The following is an 18139-nucleotide window of genomic DNA, read 5'->3' as shown; positions in this document are numbered from 1 at the left end:
AATTAATTAAGACAAAGCTAAAAAACTAGGTATCTTAGGGTTATTAAATGATAGTCCCCCAGCATAGAAATCATGTGTTCCTATAGAAATCCTACAGACTAGAGCTTTTTCAAGGCGGCTCTAACAGACAAGGTCTCCATGCTTGGGTCTTTTCCAAACTTCGTCAGGGCTTCGCTTGCAGCTCTGACCAAGGATCGATCGGGACCGGGACTGGAAAGAAATGCCAAGACCGGGAATAAGACCGAGACCGGGAATACGACCGGGACCGGGATTAAGCCAGGATTGGGACCAGGATCATAGCTAAGAAAAGTTGTACTTTAAATATTCTTTGATCTTTTAATGTATTATGGCGTTAGGTGCAGTTTTTTAAAACTTAGAAAAGCATCCCGGTTCGGTCCCGGTCAAAATTCGGCATTTTAGCCGGGACCGGAATTCCCGGTCCCGGTCGATTTTTGACCGGGCCTATTATTAACCCGGGATCCCGGTCGAACCTTGTCTCTGACTTATCATAAGCTCCAAAGCTTAATTTTTCTGGGTCTAGCGTTGATGCAGGGCAAGTTGGCATAGTTCCGGAGCTCCACAGTCCACAGGTCCATATATTTGATAATGGTGTCGGAGCTGATGCAGTTGTTCAGGGGGGAGGGGAGGGGGGTCAGGCTGTGATTACGTTATATTCCTGTCAGGAGGGGAGTAAAAGTGCCAACGTAATTAATGTGAACTTCGGTAGTTAACAATAACCGCCGACCCCACTTCTGGCTTAGGATGTCGTAATTCGAGAGAACTGAGGTTGAGATAAACGATATCATCTGGAGTTGTGCCAAGATTCAAGGACTAGGTGTTAAGTATATAACTACTTGGAGCCGCTTTACACCGCAAATAACTGCTTACCATCAATTTGTTCGGCCACTTACCGTCATTTTCGGATAAATCAGTTTGAGGAAGTCCAAGAAGTTCATTAAGATGTCATGCTTGCAGCGGTTTCTGATCTATTTTGATCATCTGTATCATAGAGATTTAACACACGTACAACCTGGTAAAGGACATGCACCTACGAGGATAATGAATGTTATGACGCACGAGGTGGGTGGAATAAAGTGTTAAGTGATAAGCGCTTGTATACAGGAAATAAGTGCATGTTATTGAATTGAGATTACGCAACGATGACATCTTGACCACTCCAAAACACTGACGTCACACATTTTAGGTCAGATCTACATGAAATCATAAAGAACACACGTGTTACAAATGCTTTCACCGCGCCAGGAAACTTTTGCACACACTTTTTTGCTGCGCGCCTTCCGTAAAATGATAATTTGCCACAGTCTGGAGGCATTTGGGAGATAAGCGTCCACAAAATTAGCTCATTGTGATATCATAGGCTACTTGGCAAAGGTTGGTATTAGCTCTTTTCTTGAGCTAATACTACGGGACGTGTGTAATTACCTGATGTGTGCATAGTAGCTAGTGAGGAGCAACTTTGAGCAGTACAATAGAAATTATGTGAAAGTTGACCCTACAAACATGAAAGCCAATGCAACACTGTGTAAATAACTCTCTTCATATGTAAGTGATAGGGAAGGGCAAATGTTTTATGTTAGGTAATAGTGATCTCAACATGACATACATTTGCACAGTGATGATATTCTGTCTTAGTGGCACGAAACCTACAACCAACAGCAAACTGCGACTACTGAATAATGCGCATCCCATACTGTGTTAATCAAAAATCCCGCTAAATCTTTTGAATAAGCCATACTATTTCTAGTTAATTTTATATAACATATTTTAATGTTATAAACATAAAAGTCAATAAGAGTTAATTTTAGACATTTTATGCTATTCCATTACAACACGTATCGTTTAATGCTCAACAAATACCATATAAGTGCAGAATGAATTATGTATAATGGAAAATTCTTCCTCTTATACAGGAATTTTCGGTAGAAACCTCTGATGTGTACGTATCATAGAAGAGTCATATTTCGCACTTTGTAGATTGCAACATGGATTTTGAGTGGGAATAAAAGTTACGGGTTAAAATGCAAGATTTTTAAATTAAATACCCGGAAAAATGATGTCCAGGGCTCGGGGTGAATTCATATCACTTATTTTAAAAGGAGATGACGGAATTTAGTTTGTGCATTAAACAATAAATTTATGCATTATCCGGCTGGATTTCAGCAACTTAATAGTATGTACTAAGTATGACAAAACCAACTGTATTATTCATGTAAACGTTTTTATACAAAACTTGACATAGAAGGAAACGATGATTTTATGGGAAAGTCCATATGAAAATAACTTGAAACTGTATAACAGTCAAATAAGTCGGGTCGAGTAAATATTTCCACTTATAGTTATCCATAACGGGCACATCTTGTTGCATTATTCCCCGTTGCACTAGTTAAACTTAAATACTGCAACAGTGTGATAAAAATCTGGCCGAGCTCCAAGAAAATTTCATGAGCGGCTATCCAGTATCCGTATCGTTTTAAAATATGCGACCGAGCTCTACAAAAATGCTTCATAAATAGTTTTAAAACTAGCTGCGTTTTAGTGCGACAAAGAAAATTGTCACTCATTTTAATACATCAGCTTTCATTTATCTTGGTAAGTGGTCCCACAAAAATTACCACAACTTTTCATTCGATAATAAATTTCTACCAAAATCAAACCTAAAAGAAACATCAAATAAATTATGCTATTGATCATTAGCCATTTGTTGATTCCACATCTCAGAGTACATTGACTCAGGATTGTTGAGAAGTTGTTTGTGAGTGCCGCGCTCCGCAATAGCGCCGTCCTGCAACACCAAAATCTGATCAGCGTCCATTATTGTGCTGAGTCTGTGAGCAATGAAAATACTAGTTTTACCGGCAGATACGGTGTGAAGGGACTCTAAGATATTGTGCTCTGTCAGACTGTCCAAGGAGGAGGTTGCTTCGTCGTACAGCAGTATTGGTGCATTTTTCAGCACAGCGCGCGCAAGTGCAATCCTCTGCTTCTCTCCCCCGGATAACATCTGCCCACGCTCGCCCACCAATGTGTTATACCCCTCTGGGAATGTCCCAATAGCATGGTGAATATCCGCTAGTTTAGCAGCCTTGACAATGTCCTCTTCAGAGGCGCTCGTGTCACCGTACTGGATATTGTATCTGATATTGTCATTAAAGAGAACACAATCCTGGGGGACCACACCCACATTTCTCCGGTAATCTTCAAGCTGCAGAGATTTCAGGGACACTCCCCCGATATTGATATCTCCAGAGTTAGGATCGTAGAAACGATACAGCAGCCTCACAATAGTAGACTTGCCCGAACCAGATCCCCCAACAATGGCAACAGTCTTTCCACTAGGTACAGTAAAGCTCAGATCCTTTAATATCATTTTACCAGGAGTGTAGCCGAACGATATATTATCAAACACGATATCTCCCTTGCAAGGTTCAGCAGCCGCCACAGCATCAGGACTATCCTGCATACCTGGACTATTAGACAGCAGCTCGTTCAACTTTCTCATATCAGTGTGAGACTGCTGGATATCCCTGTAGATGCTGCCCAGGAAGTTTAGAGGTTGAGCCACCTGGATCAGGAGCAGGTTGATCATGACCAGGTCACCTACAGACATGTTACCGGATAATATCTGGTTGACAGCCAGGTACATGCTCGCTGTTATTCCGAGGGTTATGATGATTTGTTGTCCACTGTTCAGCAGGGATAGTGAGCTTTGTGTCTTGAGAGAGCCTTGCTCGAACTTCGCTAGCAGTTTACTGTAGTTATCTCCTTCGTACTTCTCGTTGTTGAAATACTTCACTGTCTCGTAATTTATCAAAGTATCGAATGATTTGAAGCCGATCTCGTTATCAGCTTTGTTCATCATTTTCCTGAATTGTGTTCTCCACACCGTGACACTGTAGGTAAAGGCGATGTAAGAGGCAGTGGTGAGACAGCAGATAGCAGTGTATTCAAACCCCACACTAGCCCACAACACTCCTAGCACCAGACACAGCTCCAGAACCGTAGGTACTACGTTCACTACCAGTGCGCGCAGAATACTGTCAGCGCCCCGCGTGCCACGGTCTATCACACGAGAGAGTTGTCCTGTTTTCCTGTTCTGATGAAATGAGAGGTCCAGATCAAGCAGGTGGTCGTATGTGCGCTGAGATACTGTCCTGATGTTACTCTGTGCTACCACGGAGAATACTGCGTTTTTATACTCGTTCAGACTTGGAGATAAAGCTCGCATGGCTCCGTAGATAAGGACCCACGAGGCTACAGTTGTTCCGGATAATATTACCAGTTGGGGAATATGCTCCACATCTAACGGAACGTTAAAATAGTCTATAATCTCTCTGAAGATCAGCGGTACACTAGTGTTAGCTAACTTTGAAGCAACAATCAGACCCCCAACAGCCACTACTTTTCTCCGGATGTGTGGCCGATCTGCTGGCCAGAAAGATTTCTTGAGTTGCTGATAAGAAGTGAGACTACCACCCTGTTCAGATTGGGAGGGAGTGGTGTGTAGATGTCTGGAAACTGAAAGAGAGGAGAGAGAGCGGCACCGGAGAAGGGACCTGGCAGCCACCAACATCCTCCCTAGATACTGTGGGTATAATTCAGAACATGTGGAATACATATGATAGATACATGATTTGATTTTATTAATTTGAAACTTTCATCAAATAGTACAGAATAACACAGCAATGAACTTGAATAAAAACAATGGCGACAAAGAATGTTTAGGCTGGGGAAATGCTCAGACTGGTTAGGGCCAGGGGCAGGCGCAAGTAAACAGAAATATTGCTATATTTACGTTTTAGTGTGGGTAATTGATTTGCCTGATTCTTTAATTTCTGTAGTTTCTATTTCAGTACCAATAAATTGCTCTTTAATTGATTTATTTGTTTTTTAAACTGAGGTATTTAAATATGGGAATGAAAAAATGAAACAATATTGTAAATAACTGGCAAAAGATTTGTTTATTTTGTTTATATGATATGTTCAAATAAATAATGACACAAAATTAAAATTAAAAACCATATAACACTGGGTTGTCATTCTAGACTAAAGAAAGCCACTATGTAATCATGGCAACTGATAACGCAATAAGCAAGGTAAACACTTTAATATGTTTAGTTATTTAATAGTTCAACAAACGAACAACGTTTCTAAATAATCCCTTATAATTTATATTGTCGATTATATAATCTAAATCTAATGAAATGAAAATGTCTCTAATTAGCATGTCGCCGTGATGGTAAATCATTAATTGAACTTTAATCTCCTCTGATCGATAAAATCTATGATTTATATACATATAATAATCAAGTTAAATTTAAGAAAGCTTTTGTACTTTTTTTTTCACCGAGTGTATAACTAAGTTGTAAACATTTTTTTCTAAACCTTTCACATAGCCAGTCATCAGTTTTTGTAATGTAACACAAACAAGTCCTCAACAAGTTTTTTGATATTAAGGAATTTAACGATTATCATGATGCTTATCTGCCTTATTAATACGTTGTGTGAAACTGAAATTCTTTAAATAAGCAAGCACTTTGAACATATGGGTGGTGTACAGTTGAAATTGTGCAACTTTTGGAGTGAAAGTTAACATTAAGACGTTTTTAAATGAGCGCATTGCCGAAGCCTATGACATATGCACAACCGGAAGGAAGTGGGTATGGACTACTCAATTAATAGTCAGGTAACTAACGGTAAAATTTGGTATCCAATAAATTACTACCTCATAAAACACAAAATATGGAATTTTGCCAGATTTCTGTGACCTCTGATTTCCGGGCAAAGAATGAGCTGTATGTTAGGTTACTTTCAAATCTTCTCATTGCACATTTTGTTACCGGTACACCACCGAAAACGAACACTGTTTAAAAGAAACGATTTGAGGTTCAGCATTATAATACACACAAAGCCTACCAAATTTTTATGAAATCATCATAACATTACAATTACTAATATTTAAGTATCAAGTTATAGAAACCCCTGTTAAAATAGCAATTGTAACATTACAGACAATTCATTATATAATTTATAATTATTATAGTCGTATTATATATTATTATAGGTACACATCACAAATAATAAACAAGAAATGTTCTAAAGGCCCCCATTATACACAAACCGATATGATTATTATTTCTGAAACAAATGTGGTAGGATTGGAATTTAGCGAGATCGAACGAAGGAAGGGACAAACTCTGCTGCGTTAGGGTTCAGGTTGCTGGAGTTCTGAAAGTAACAATATTAGCTAAAGTAATGTTAGCTAAAGTAATATTAGCTACAGTAAGGTTAAAGTCATTTTATTATTTTTATTAACAATGAAATCATGAGTAAGGAAACTTCCAAACACCTCGTTTCAAAGGACCTTGAAAACTAATAACTCTTAGTTACATCTATTATAGCAACTAAATGATAATAAATCTAACTACACGCAGCTTCATACTCACGAGGATATCTCCGTTCTGATGAACAGGCTCGTTGTCGTTAGACTGATTGTTAGCATTGTGCTCACTTTCAGAACTGGACAACCTCACATTGTTCATGTTATCAGTCACTTCCGTGTCAACCAGCTCCTCTTCTATCGCTTGAGCTACCTTGTTCAACTGAGTGTTGGGCGAGATGGTAAGAAGTAGCATAAATTAGACTAAAAGTTTTAAACATTCGACAATCATGCAATTAAATATTTTATATAAAAGGTACAAGATTCTAAATCTAAAAACCTCTTCAAGATGAAGGGAATCCAAGAACTCCTCTTCAAAGTTTTCCTGTTCATTCATCCACTCGTAATCTTTGAACCAGTCATCATCACAGTTATTGATTGGGGACTCGGGACGGACAACCATTTTTCACTAGACTTAGCTGTTTAGCTAAAGGACAGAATAAAATTAGATACCTGCTAGCTTAACATAACAGTTATCATATGTTGAAATGAGTGATTATGATTCTGGCGACTGCTTAATCGATGGGCAAGTAGGTATTTGTTTTTTAGCAGTGTTGAACATTGAAACAATTATAAAATGTTTATTTTTATCTTATATAACGTACAATATGACATATGCTATAGTGACGTAACATATATAATGCAAAGAAATAGTAACTTGCTAGATGTGATTTAAGTGCAATTGTAAATTGCAAAATGTTAACGTCGATTATTACTAACATTTATCTGAATTTAATACAATTACATTGTACATGTCACATATAAATTGGGTAGCTGAACGAAACTTGTGCCACAGAATTTTCCGTTATTAGCATTGCAGTGTCCACGCCCTGCACTGCGTTAACGACCGAAATTTTGCCAATGTGCAATAATTATTTTGCTTCTAAAATTCTCTGATAATTAATAATATATCGTGACATGTAATTGTAAGATAACAAACCTCAAACAAATTGCAAAATGTTAACGTCGATTATTACTAACATTTATCTGAATTTAATACAATTACATTGTACATGTCACATATAAATTGGGTAGCTGAACGAAACTTGTGCCACAGAATTTTCCGTTATTAGCATTGCAGTGTCCACGCCCTGCACTGCGTTAACGACCGAAATTTTGCCAATGTGCAATAATTATTTTGCTTCTAAAATTCTCTGATAATTAATAATATATCGTGACATGTAATTGTAAGATAACAAACCTCACGCGCGCGGCGCTTACATCTGCACCTGAGAATCTCTCAGCAATGTGTGGCTGTCTGCGCGGCGGGCTGTGTATTGTGTATATAGCTGAATTTAAATTTAAATTTATTTATAAATGTATAATAATATTAAATATGTATTGATTGTTTTGTGGTAAATAAAAATGTTGTTTTAGTAAAAATTTTAATTTTGTTTTACTGAGTTTTGGTTAAAACAATTATAAGCAGAGATAAGTTATACTTTTTGAAGCATTATTGGAAACGCTTCTAAAATAACAGGAACCATGTTACTTACAAAACATCATATCAATAATGTAGGAAAAATAATACAAGATGTTAAAAGATACCACACAACAATCAAATAGTTTCAATAGGATTACAATCTGCCTCAGAAACTATAAACTCCACCCCACCCTCGACTTCAGTATGAAGCATCTTCACTACCGACACTAAAAACCCTCTCTCAGTGTGAGTGTGTTCGCTCAGCAGCACACTTCGCCCCTCTGCAATCACTGCTAACACCTCATGATGTGACATCTCACCAGTGATGTAGAGGTCAGTGTCAACACCCTTCAGGAGAGACCCTCCTGATCCAGCACATATTCCAATAGTTTTGATAATGTCATATTGTTGGTTTGTAGACTTGAGTCTTCTAGCCCAACATTCCTGGTCTGCATGTCCTAGACGCAGGTATTTTATACCTAAGTGGCCTCGGAGAATATCACATATTTTAGTAAGAGGTAAGGGAGTTGATAGTGTGATAATTCGACCCATACCAGCATTTAACACAGATGGAGTAGGTGTTATAGGTACTTTTAATGAACAATCAAAACAAGATCCGATCCAATCGTTTACCCCGTTATCAATACTATCCCAAGATGTGTGCGGAGAATAAATGCTGATATTGTTAGCTATACACTTCATCACTATCCTATCTTTTGCATTGCTTTGCAGTAGCCGCTTGAAACTGCTGAAGATTGGTGGATGATAGCTGAGGATAAACTCACATTGCTTTGTAATTGCCTCTTCAAGAACAGGTTCAGTTAAATCAATCGTTGTTAAGACCCTCTTAACTGTTGAGTCAGTAGAAGGCTCAATCAGAAGGCCAACATTGTCCCAACTTTCGGCCAAATTCAGAGGAGCTAACAATTCCAACTGTCGAACAAGTTCTTTTACTTTCATTATACTTGACAGTCGATATCTGTGTAATTATTTAAATCAATCAATTAAAAGCAAACTTAAAAGTTAATTGAAGGGAGGATTTTGCAAAAGGCCTAGCTGAGCAATTTGGCAATAGAGATCATTTTCAAACACAGTTTCAAGATGAAAAAAGAATTCTAGCAATGAGTAATGTAATTTTGGACTATAAGGGGCAACTATCGTGCTGTTAGACTACAGTTAGACAGGATGTGATTGGCCAAATGAGGCCAAAAAAGTTGGCACCTTTCCACCCCTTGTCCAGATTTTATGGGGGGGGGGGGGCAGTCCCTCATTCCTACCACCCAGTGCATTGCTACAGCGAAAGAATTAGGGTTTTATTTCGACCATGTCCCCCTCTTCTCACCAAATTGTGAAAATAAATAAATGTAAGAGGAAACATATATTATACGAGTATTGTAAGCCTGTAGTCCGGGCCAGGGCAATGATACACAATTGAGTAGATTGAAAGTGTGTTCGAAGTATTATCACAGGAACATGTAGATAACTATATATACTGAGAGGTACCAATGTTAAGGTACAAGTATATAAGCCAAATGCGAATGTCCTATAATATAAACTAAAGGCGTCATATATAGAACTAGAAATAAATAGCTTGACAAGTATGACATGTTAAACTGCGTAACGCAATTGTTGTTTTTTCCATTGTATGGCCGTCACATGCTACTGCATACTGCTAATATGATCACGAGATCAGGTTTATAGAGTTAAAGCAATTAAAACAACATCACCGATTTGCGCAAGTCGTGAAATAATGCTGATCTTACAAAGTTTGTTGATATAACCAGTCTAGATCTTAACTTGGAGCCACAAGGCCAAGGGTCATTTTTGATTGTTAAGGGACATTTTTGAATTCTTAAAGGGTTGATTTTATATAGGGTCATTGCTATATTATGTGTATATTGTTTGAATAATTTTAATAATATCTTACAAAGTTTTAAAATAAATTGCTTAGCTTGCTACTACTTTGTATTTGCTAGCTTCTTTTACAAATATGCGAGGAGTGCAATTAGCTCGCAAAAAGAGCGCCGCGCCTAGGGATTGACGGCGCGCGCGCCAAGTATACAGTATAAGGATCATGTTAAATGTTGACACACGTCGCAACGGTTTTTTTTTCGCGCGCAAAATTTTAATGATCAAGCATTCACCTAACCATGTGCACAGGGGGAGCTGAAACCAGGTTTTCGATCAAACGCTGCCATGTGTAGTCAAACGTCGCCAAAAGTTGCTCTCGTCCAATAAAATCGCTGCATTATGTAAGCCAAGCTCCGCAAATGAATATATGTAATTCAATTATGCATACTAACTTGCAAAATGCAGCGATTTCATTGGACGAGAGCAACTGTTGGCGACGTTTGACTACAAATGGCAGCATTTGATCGAAAACCTGGTTTCAGACCCCCCTGTGTGTGCTTTCGCGCCACTTCGGGCGCGCTTGTTTCACAAGTCAGGAAAAGGTTCGGGCATGGTCAGCCCCCTGTCACCCGATCTTGAGGTGACGTACGACACCTCGTTTACGCAATCAATGTCTGAAAGGCTCCACACGTTGCATATGAGGACAAAAGCGCGGGAAATTTTGGCACCACTGTACAGTGGTGCCAAAATCGTTGGGTGGGTTAATGGCTAGAGCCCTTTTTACCGCCGTGAGGCGGGCGCGCGCTACTGCAAGCGCAAGGGCTCTGGATAGAGCAAGATCAAGCACATAACTTATCGCCCGCCAGGTTGCAATTTAAATAAAAAGCATTGTAAATTACTTTTCAATTCAGAAAATAAAATTTGTATCATGTATGGCATATGTGATATGGTGCTTTTACTAAATCGCTCGCCCAAATTTTAAGAAAATTCTTGTGAAAAGGCATGAAAGTGATCTAGATCGGTGTATTTTGGACGCTGATTCCGAATCACCCCCCCATGACGTAAGGTTAAAATGCTTCCCTGGAGAGTTATGGGCAAAAAACCGTTTTGGTCACGTGACAGGCTAGTAAAAAGTGAATTCGATTATTTATAGGGCTCGGGTTAGGGTTAGGGTTGTGGTTAAGATCATGGATAGCTTCAGGGTTATGATTAGGGTTAGGGTTGGGATTAGGGTTTATGTAAAACCGTTTTGTACGGCTGCAAAACCAGAAAAACCAAAGTCACGTGAAATTTTTGGGCGAGCGATTTAGTAAAAGCCAAAAAATTACTTTCGGACTAAATTCATATTGTTTATTCAAATCTAAAAGAAACAACATTTATTTGACTAATTTAAAATTGTTCAATCTGAATACGAGCTTATTACGACGAAGGGAGGTCACAACACTGCGCGCAGGAGTGCGACTGTAGGATGGTTTTTTAGCGCTAATTTCGGCCAGCACAATTTTCTTCAAACAAATAAATATTAAGTATCCTTCCCGACCTCCGATTGCAACAAAAATTATATTGGTAAGCTTACTCATAGACTTAAAAGGAAAGTGTCCGAAATATTTAAAGCATATCCAACCATCAAACATTATTAATTATGTTACAGCTAAAAGCAGCGCATTTTCCCCATTTTGATCATTATATCAACTCCGATATCCACCAAATTTTTCGGACAGTTCTGTAAGCCCTATTGGAAGGTCGTCGCCAATTTTCAGAATGATCTCATTCAAGGAACCGAAGATTGAAGATATATCCGAAAAATATTTATATGAGTATTGCTGAAAGCACAGTGTAAGGCCTACACGGACCGCCTCTAACTAGCCAATCCCTGTTTACATGCCGTGTAGCAGGGGACTAGAAAGAGCTAAACTAGTAAGCGGGGCATAGCCAATACACTATACTTCCATCATTGAGTATATTACCAACCAAAAGGAAAATTTCCTTGTGTTTGGAATCTACCAAGACGAAAGTTGTACAATCCAGCGAAATTCCGAAGAATCATTCCAGTAGACTAGGCGCATTGCAACCACAGCCACGGAAATACTTATGAGTATTGCTGAAAGCACAGTGTAAGGCCTACACGGACCGCCTCTAACTAGCCAATCCCTGTTTACATGCCGTGTAGCAGGGGACTAGAAAGAGCTAAACTAGTAAGCGGGGCATATATATTTATATATATATAAATATTATATAAATATTTTTCGGATATATCTTCTATATATAGATTTAATTGACGATGTCAATTCATCTCAGCTCGGCGCGGCACAGTAGCGCATCTCGCCGATCTGTCGCTGTGAGAAGCCTCATTGAGTGCGCGGCGCGGCACAGTAACGCATCGCGCTAAAATATATAAATATAATCACCGCGCCAGAAGGAGTAGGGACCTTTTCACTCGCAAATAGGGAAATACGGCCATCTCGCTCCTAAACAGCTTTATTGGTGTATTTATTTGTTTTTATTTGACAAATGAAGTACACCAATGTATTCATACAGGTTTATGCATGATCACACAGAAATAGGTAGTGCGCCATCGACAGTGAGCCGCGCGTGCCGACTGTAAATGGTTTTTTAGCGCTAATTTCGGCCAGCACAATTTTCTTCAAACAAATAAATATTAAGTATCCTTCCCGACCTCTGATTGCAATAAAAATTGGTAAGCTCACTCATAGACTTACAAGGAAAGTGTCCGAAAAGTTTAAAGCATATCCAACCATCAGACATTATGTTACAGCTAAAAGCAGCGTATTTTGCTCCATTTTGATCACTATATCAACTCCGATATCCACCAAATTTTTCGGACAGTTGTGAAAGCCCTATTGGAAGGTCGACGCCAATTTTCACAATGATCTCATTCAAGGAACTGAAGATAAATCCAAATAATACGACACAAATCAACGAATTTGGTCAAATTTGGTCAAATTACGCGACTTTTACAGCTAATTTTGCTCCAAAAGCCGCGCACCATCAAATATGGCACCTAGGCGAAACTTACTGATGTTTCCAAAAAGGTATGACAAATTTGGTATTGTGAAAATTCTCGCAGTCTCTAGAAAACAATCAACAATGGTACAAAAATTTTAAAAAACCGAGAAAGTTTATTTTTATGGTGCACCCCCTAACAGAAAGAATTTTTTAAATCGGATAAATTCTGTTAAAATGGTAAACAGAAACCTCCGCGCATTTGGAAATATTGAACGAATTTGCGCCCATAATTTTTGTCTTTACTAAACAATATTTTGGCTGATAGACACAATACAAAAATTGTGCAATTAAGTATAAATAGCTAAAATGATTTCCTAACCGTACATATTAAAATGATTCTAGGTAGTGCGCCATCAACAGTGAGCCGCGCGTGCCGACTGTAGGATGGTTTTTTAGCGCTAATTTCGGCCAGCACAATTTTCTTCAAACAAATAGATATTAAGTATCCTTCCCGACCTCCGATTGCAACAAAAATTGGTAAGCTTACTCATAGACTTACAAGGAAAGTGTCCGAAAAGTTTAAAGCATATCCAACCATCAGACATTATGTTACAGCTAAAAGCAGCGTATTTTGCCCCATTTTGATCACTATATCAACTCCGATATCCACCAAATTTTTCGGACAGTTGTGAAAGCCCTATTGGAAGGTCGACGCCAATTTTCACAATGATCTCATTCAAGGAACTGAAGATAAATCCAAATAATACGACACAAATCAACGAATTTGGTCAAATTTGGTCAAATTACGCGACTTTTACAGCTAATTTTGCTCCAAAAGCCGAGCACCATCAAATATGGCACCTAGGCGAAACTCACTGATCTTTCCAAAAAGGTATGACAAATTTGGTATTGTGAAAATTCTCACAGTCTCTAGAAAACAATGGTACAAAAATTTTTAAAATCCGAGCAAGTTTATTTTTAAGGTGCACCCCCTAATGATTCCCCAAAACTGATATCCTAAATCACAATAGATGCCATAGTAAAATCAGTCCGCCGATAAAAATATGACGTATTTGGCGCAAATATATCTCACTTAATCGTTGTTGGATTTTAACATCAATTTCTACAAATTATAAGGTCTTTATTTTTCCAAATGAGCATAATATTATATTATACAATTGATATTTGGCAGTTTTGACATTTTAGTAAAAAAATGTTTATTTGGTTGACTCTTATGATACGAAAAGATAAAATGAAGTTGAGTTTTTGGTTTTGTCGGCAGAGACTTGATTAGATTTGTCCGATGTATCTTCATTGCATGGGTTATTCACTGAATTAGAAACATAATTTCCATATGCCATGTCATCAGATTCAGTCATCGTCGTTTGGTGCTTTACCATACTTGCTGATGGAATACACTGTGGAATATTCCGGTTTCAATTATCACCCATCGACTGTCACACGGTTGACGACTGGAGGAACTGAAGATATGTACGACATTAGTTAAAAGTGTAAACAAGAGGAGTCAGAGTATAAACAGTTAAACTGGTATCCAATTAGTACATGTCAAGATGGAGTAAAGTGTAGAATAGTAATGTGTAATGGTTTTATGATAATTGGGCTTGCATTGAAATTAGGCGGGAAAACCTGTGTACAGAGCACAAATGACAGGTGTCAGAGGTCCCGATTCCGAAAAATCACAAAGGTCCCTACTCCGACTCCAAGAAATCGCGCGCGCAAAAGGTCCCGCTTCCAGTCAACCAAAATGGTAAAGCCCATAGTGCATAGTAAAATTTGACCGTAGAGAAATTTACTAACTTAAACTAACATTGATTTTGTTAAAATTGCGTTAACATATTTGTTCTTCCCTGTTAATTTTTGAACTTAAATAATCATTCGAAGTCACAGCAAGTTGTTGATTGATCATATATTTTATAGCAATAATACCGCTTTTCCTGTATTTGGTCGGAGCAAAATGCAAAATGGGGTAAATTTCGAACGGCTTTAGAAGTTTAGACTATGTTAAAATGTTACCATTCGATAGAATGCTTGTCCGTGCCTTTAGTTTTACTGTTGCAAGTAGATTCATCGTTTCAAAATATGAGAACTCAATATAAGCGTTTACCTTGAACACCAACCTCTCCAATATTTCCATCGTCACCATCATCTCCTCAATCTGCACCATTTTTACCATCGTCTCCGGGTACTCCATTTTGCTCCGCTTCACCAATGGTTCCCTATCGCCAGAAACTGACCAGACACTCCAATAGCACCAAATTCTCCGTTGTCACTTCAGTTCTGGACGAACCTGGCATACCAGTAGCTCCAAGAACACCATCCTCGCCTAGTATTTAAGAAATGTAAGCTTTCTATTGTAAGCAGTTCGACGAATATTCATTCATCTGTGCCAAAAACACATTTGTGGAAAGAGAGCCGTACATTTACAGTTACACGATTACACGATTTTTTACACGATTAGAAAATGTATTTGTTATACATTTCGTAAATTTCTTAAAGTGTTACTAAAAGAGTAAAACCGTAATATTCCGGACAGTATATTCCGCCATACAACGCTAAAAATAATTGTACCTGGACGTCCTTGCTTGCCCTTGATAATTCCCCAATCTCCAGCGACACACTTAGCAGTGAGCAGTAGTTAGCAGCAGTTTCTTTAGTTCTTTGCACTTTAGTCCCCCTGTGTCTGGTACTCCCTTGGGAAATGTAGCCGTCACCATAAAAAACGTTATATCGTGACATCAATTTTTTCCGGTCCGTTATCTCAAATTCAAATGCATTATTAAGCCGGCTTATTAAGTAAGATCATTTGATTATAAGGCTCTACCTGACTGCCTCCTATGCTATAGTCCTACCTAATGAGATTTGCTGGTCCAACATAATTTGAGGTGACATATCAAACAGATCACACCTTAATTTTTATTTAACTTGCTGTAGTCGAGTGTAGGTCGAGATCAAGAAATGTGGATGTGATAATTGGATTATTACTTCGGCTGAATTCCAGCAACATTGGCGTTCAGGATTCTGTAACATGTAATAAAGATAAATGAAAAGTAAAACTTGAACAGCAAAATATCATCGGATATGATCTTAATTGTTGAGTTAAACATATTGTTGCACTTAGTATCCCAACAGCTGTTGGCAAGTTGGTCGTTTAGCTCCGGACAGTCTATGCACGGTCCCTGCACGGTCCATGCATCAACAAAAGAACACTCTATGCACGGTCCCTGCACGGTCCCTGCACAATGAACACTTGATGCACGGTCCCTGCACGGTCAGTCCCTGCACACTCCCTGCACGGTCTATGCACGGTCCATGTACGGTCCATGCACAGTAACATATGAACACCGGCTACTAGCCGGCACTTGAAAAGCGGTCACTAGCCGGCTACTAGCCGCTTTTCAAGTGCCGGCTAGTAGCCGGCTTGTAGCCGGTTTGGCACCTCGAGAAAGTAGGTCTGCTTTAGAGCTCAGCCAATAGCCGGCTAGTGACCGCCTAGTAGCCGGTTAGTAGCCATTTTGTGGTCACTAGCCGGCTAGTAGCCGGTTAGTAGCCGGCTAGTGACCACTTTTTAAGTGCCGGTTAGTAGCCGGTTTGGTAATGTGAAGTTGAGGTGCTGTTATGACAAAAGTGACTACTAGCCGGCTAGTAGCCGGTGTTTATATGTTACTGTGCAGGGACCGTGCAGGGACCTTGCATAGACCGTGCAGGGACTGGCCGGAGCTAAACGACCAACTTCCCCAGCTGTTTATATAATACAATATTCATATAATTTGTCAGCGATCCCAAGTAATCTTTATGTCAATTTCATTTAGATAGTTAGTATGTCCGTATAGGAAGCTGGAAGACACGAGTCAAAATAAACAGTCAGCACAACAGCGAGTGATGGGAGTGACACCACCACGTAAGTCAAATATTAATTGAGGTTAAGTCTTAACATCCATTTATGGATTCCATAATTACAATAATTACTGCCCTAAGACATTAGTTGATAAACTGGGTGAGATCTTAGAAGAATAATTTGAATAATATATTGTGTTGCCAGCAGAAACAGCTATATCACAAAATTACTTATTGAATTGAATTATTTTGAAAAATTATTGAATGTTCTTTATTCATAGGTCTTAGCAGAAAGTACCTCATTGAGGCGATAAAACAATCGCGAGAGGACGCTTGGAGCTACACACAAATCAAAGCTTCAACAGTAATGGTGTACACGCTGGCTGACGTCATGCGTGAACTAGCAGACGTGACGTATTACCCAAGTAGGATAGATTCGTTAAAAATGTAAGCCGAAAGCTTCATTACACCATACGATGTTTCATGTTACTGTGACAGTGTGACAACTGACAATCAGTTTGACGGCGAGAAGTGAAATATAATTTATATATTATATATTAAGTTATTACAGCAGTACATAGTTAAAATTAGTTTATAACTTGAGTCTATTTCTCCCCTAAGGTTCAAAACGTGATGAGAATCGATGGGTACGTTTAGATAAAATGGTCTTCTTGAAGTGACCTGAGAAGATATAGTCAGCAATCCATTTAAGTGAGAGTTGAATCTTGAATGTCGTTTAAAAGTAGAAAGTACGTTAGAGTCAATAAGATCACAGCATGTATCTATCATAAATGCACGAACAGCTCGAACTTTTACTCGCCATATCTTTAATTTTTTATGAACTCTAAGCTTTGAGTCCCCAGGTAACTCCCAATAAATGCAGGGGAGGGCCAATTTTAAATGACAACATCTTAGTATAAATATTTGTCGTACTCCCAACAAAATGTATAACATAGGTTATATCGGTTGACGACCGGAATATAACAGCAGAAAATAGAGTGAGAAGCTGGGTGGCTCTTTGGAATGAGCTTATCAGTTGGACGGCAATTCCAACGTTCCCACCATGTGGTTCAACAATACCACTGTTTAAAACCGGTGATAGTGAACCTGCCGAGAACGGACTACCGATGGTGAGCTTTTTACTGTTAAGTCAATAATAATTGAATTGACCCTGTCCCTCTTATTGAACAATTAGTGTCAAAAAATTAGATTCAATAGCTTGTATAATGTATTTATATATCTTTATGTAGTAGGTACTGAAAGCAGATAATAATTTATACTACCAATGTAATTACAATAAGCTTTTATGGGTGTTTACTTTAGGTGCATTGCAATTTTATTCAATATTTTGAACATCTATTGATTTTATACAATGATTACAAGCACCAAATACCGTGAAGTACTGTATTTAATCCAATCTAACGCAAAGTAAAACATAAAATAAGCGAACAGAGCAAACAATACAGGCAGTTTCTAGCTTGTCAAACAGGAAGCAAATATCGAGTAAAGGGTTATCAGTTTAAGTGACGTATCATGAATTTAGGATGTTCCCTCTGTAGCTAAATAGTTGGATGAGATATAGAGGT

At 38.5% G+C, this 18139-nt stretch overlaps 3 protein-coding genes across 3 annotated transcripts; all 3 read right to left on the bottom strand.

Moving 5' to 3' along the window:
- Positions 1–2273: 2273 nt before the first annotated feature.
- On the bottom strand, positions 2274–4599 carry LOC134816628 (iron-sulfur clusters transporter ABCB7, mitochondrial-like). The gene has a single exon (XM_063825566.1). It carries the CDS (start codon positions 4589–4591, stop codon positions 2702–2704), a length of 1890 nt encoding a protein of 629 aa, XP_063681636.1. The 5' UTR covers positions 4592–4599; the 3' UTR covers positions 2274–2701.
- Positions 4600–4956: 357 nt separating this feature from the next.
- LOC134822484 (polyadenylate-binding protein-interacting protein 2-like) lies at positions 4957–6883 on the bottom strand. The gene is made up of 3 exons (XM_063833600.1): positions 6738–6883; positions 6465–6620; positions 4957–6246 (listed from the first exon to the last, which is right to left on the bottom strand). The coding sequence occupies exons 1-3, from the start codon at positions 6858–6860 to the stop codon at positions 6184–6186; spliced, it is 342 nt and encodes a 113-aa protein (XP_063689670.1). The 5' UTR covers positions 6861–6883; the 3' UTR covers positions 4957–6183.
- A 1006-nt stretch (positions 6884–7889) lies between these two features.
- On the bottom strand, positions 7890–8857 carry LOC134819585 (NIF3-like protein 1). The gene has a single exon (XM_063829601.1). The coding sequence runs from the start codon at positions 8838–8840 to the stop codon at positions 8016–8018; it is 825 nt and encodes a 274-aa protein (XP_063685671.1). The 5' UTR covers positions 8841–8857; the 3' UTR covers positions 7890–8015.
- Positions 8858–18139: the final 9282 nt, after the last annotated feature.

This window comes from Bolinopsis microptera, chromosome 1 (assembly GCF_026151205.1).
Source record: "Bolinopsis microptera isolate Bmic1 chromosome 1, MBARI_Bmic_1.0, whole genome shotgun sequence".
NCBI lineage: Eukaryota > Metazoa > Ctenophora > Tentaculata > Lobata > Bolinopsidae > Bolinopsis > Bolinopsis microptera.
The sequence above is the reverse complement of the archived record's forward strand: the minus strand, read 5'-3'. Positions and strand labels throughout refer to the sequence as shown.

Bases quoted from the DNA above. Each gene is read 5' to 3' on its own strand.
- LOC134819585 (XM_063829601.1), bottom strand. From the start codon at position 8,840: ATGAAAGTAAAAGAACTTGTTCGACAGTTGGAATTGTTAGCTCCTCTG.
- LOC134822484 (XM_063833600.1), bottom strand. From the start codon at position 6,860: ATGGTTGTCCGTCCCGAGTCCCCAATCAATAACTGTGATGATGACTGG. The intron at 6,621-6,737 runs GTTTTTAGATTT...CCCAACACTCAG, and splicing joins ATTCCCTTCATCTTGAAGAG to TTGAACAAGGTAGCTCAAGC. The intron at 6,247-6,464 runs GTGAGTATGAAG...TGTTACTTTCAG, and splicing joins ATCAGAACGGAGATATCCTC to AACTCCAGCAACCTGAACCC.
- LOC134816628 (XM_063825566.1), bottom strand. From the start codon at position 4,591: ATGTTGGTGGCTGCCAGGTCCCTTCTCCGGTGCCGCTCTCTCTCCTCT.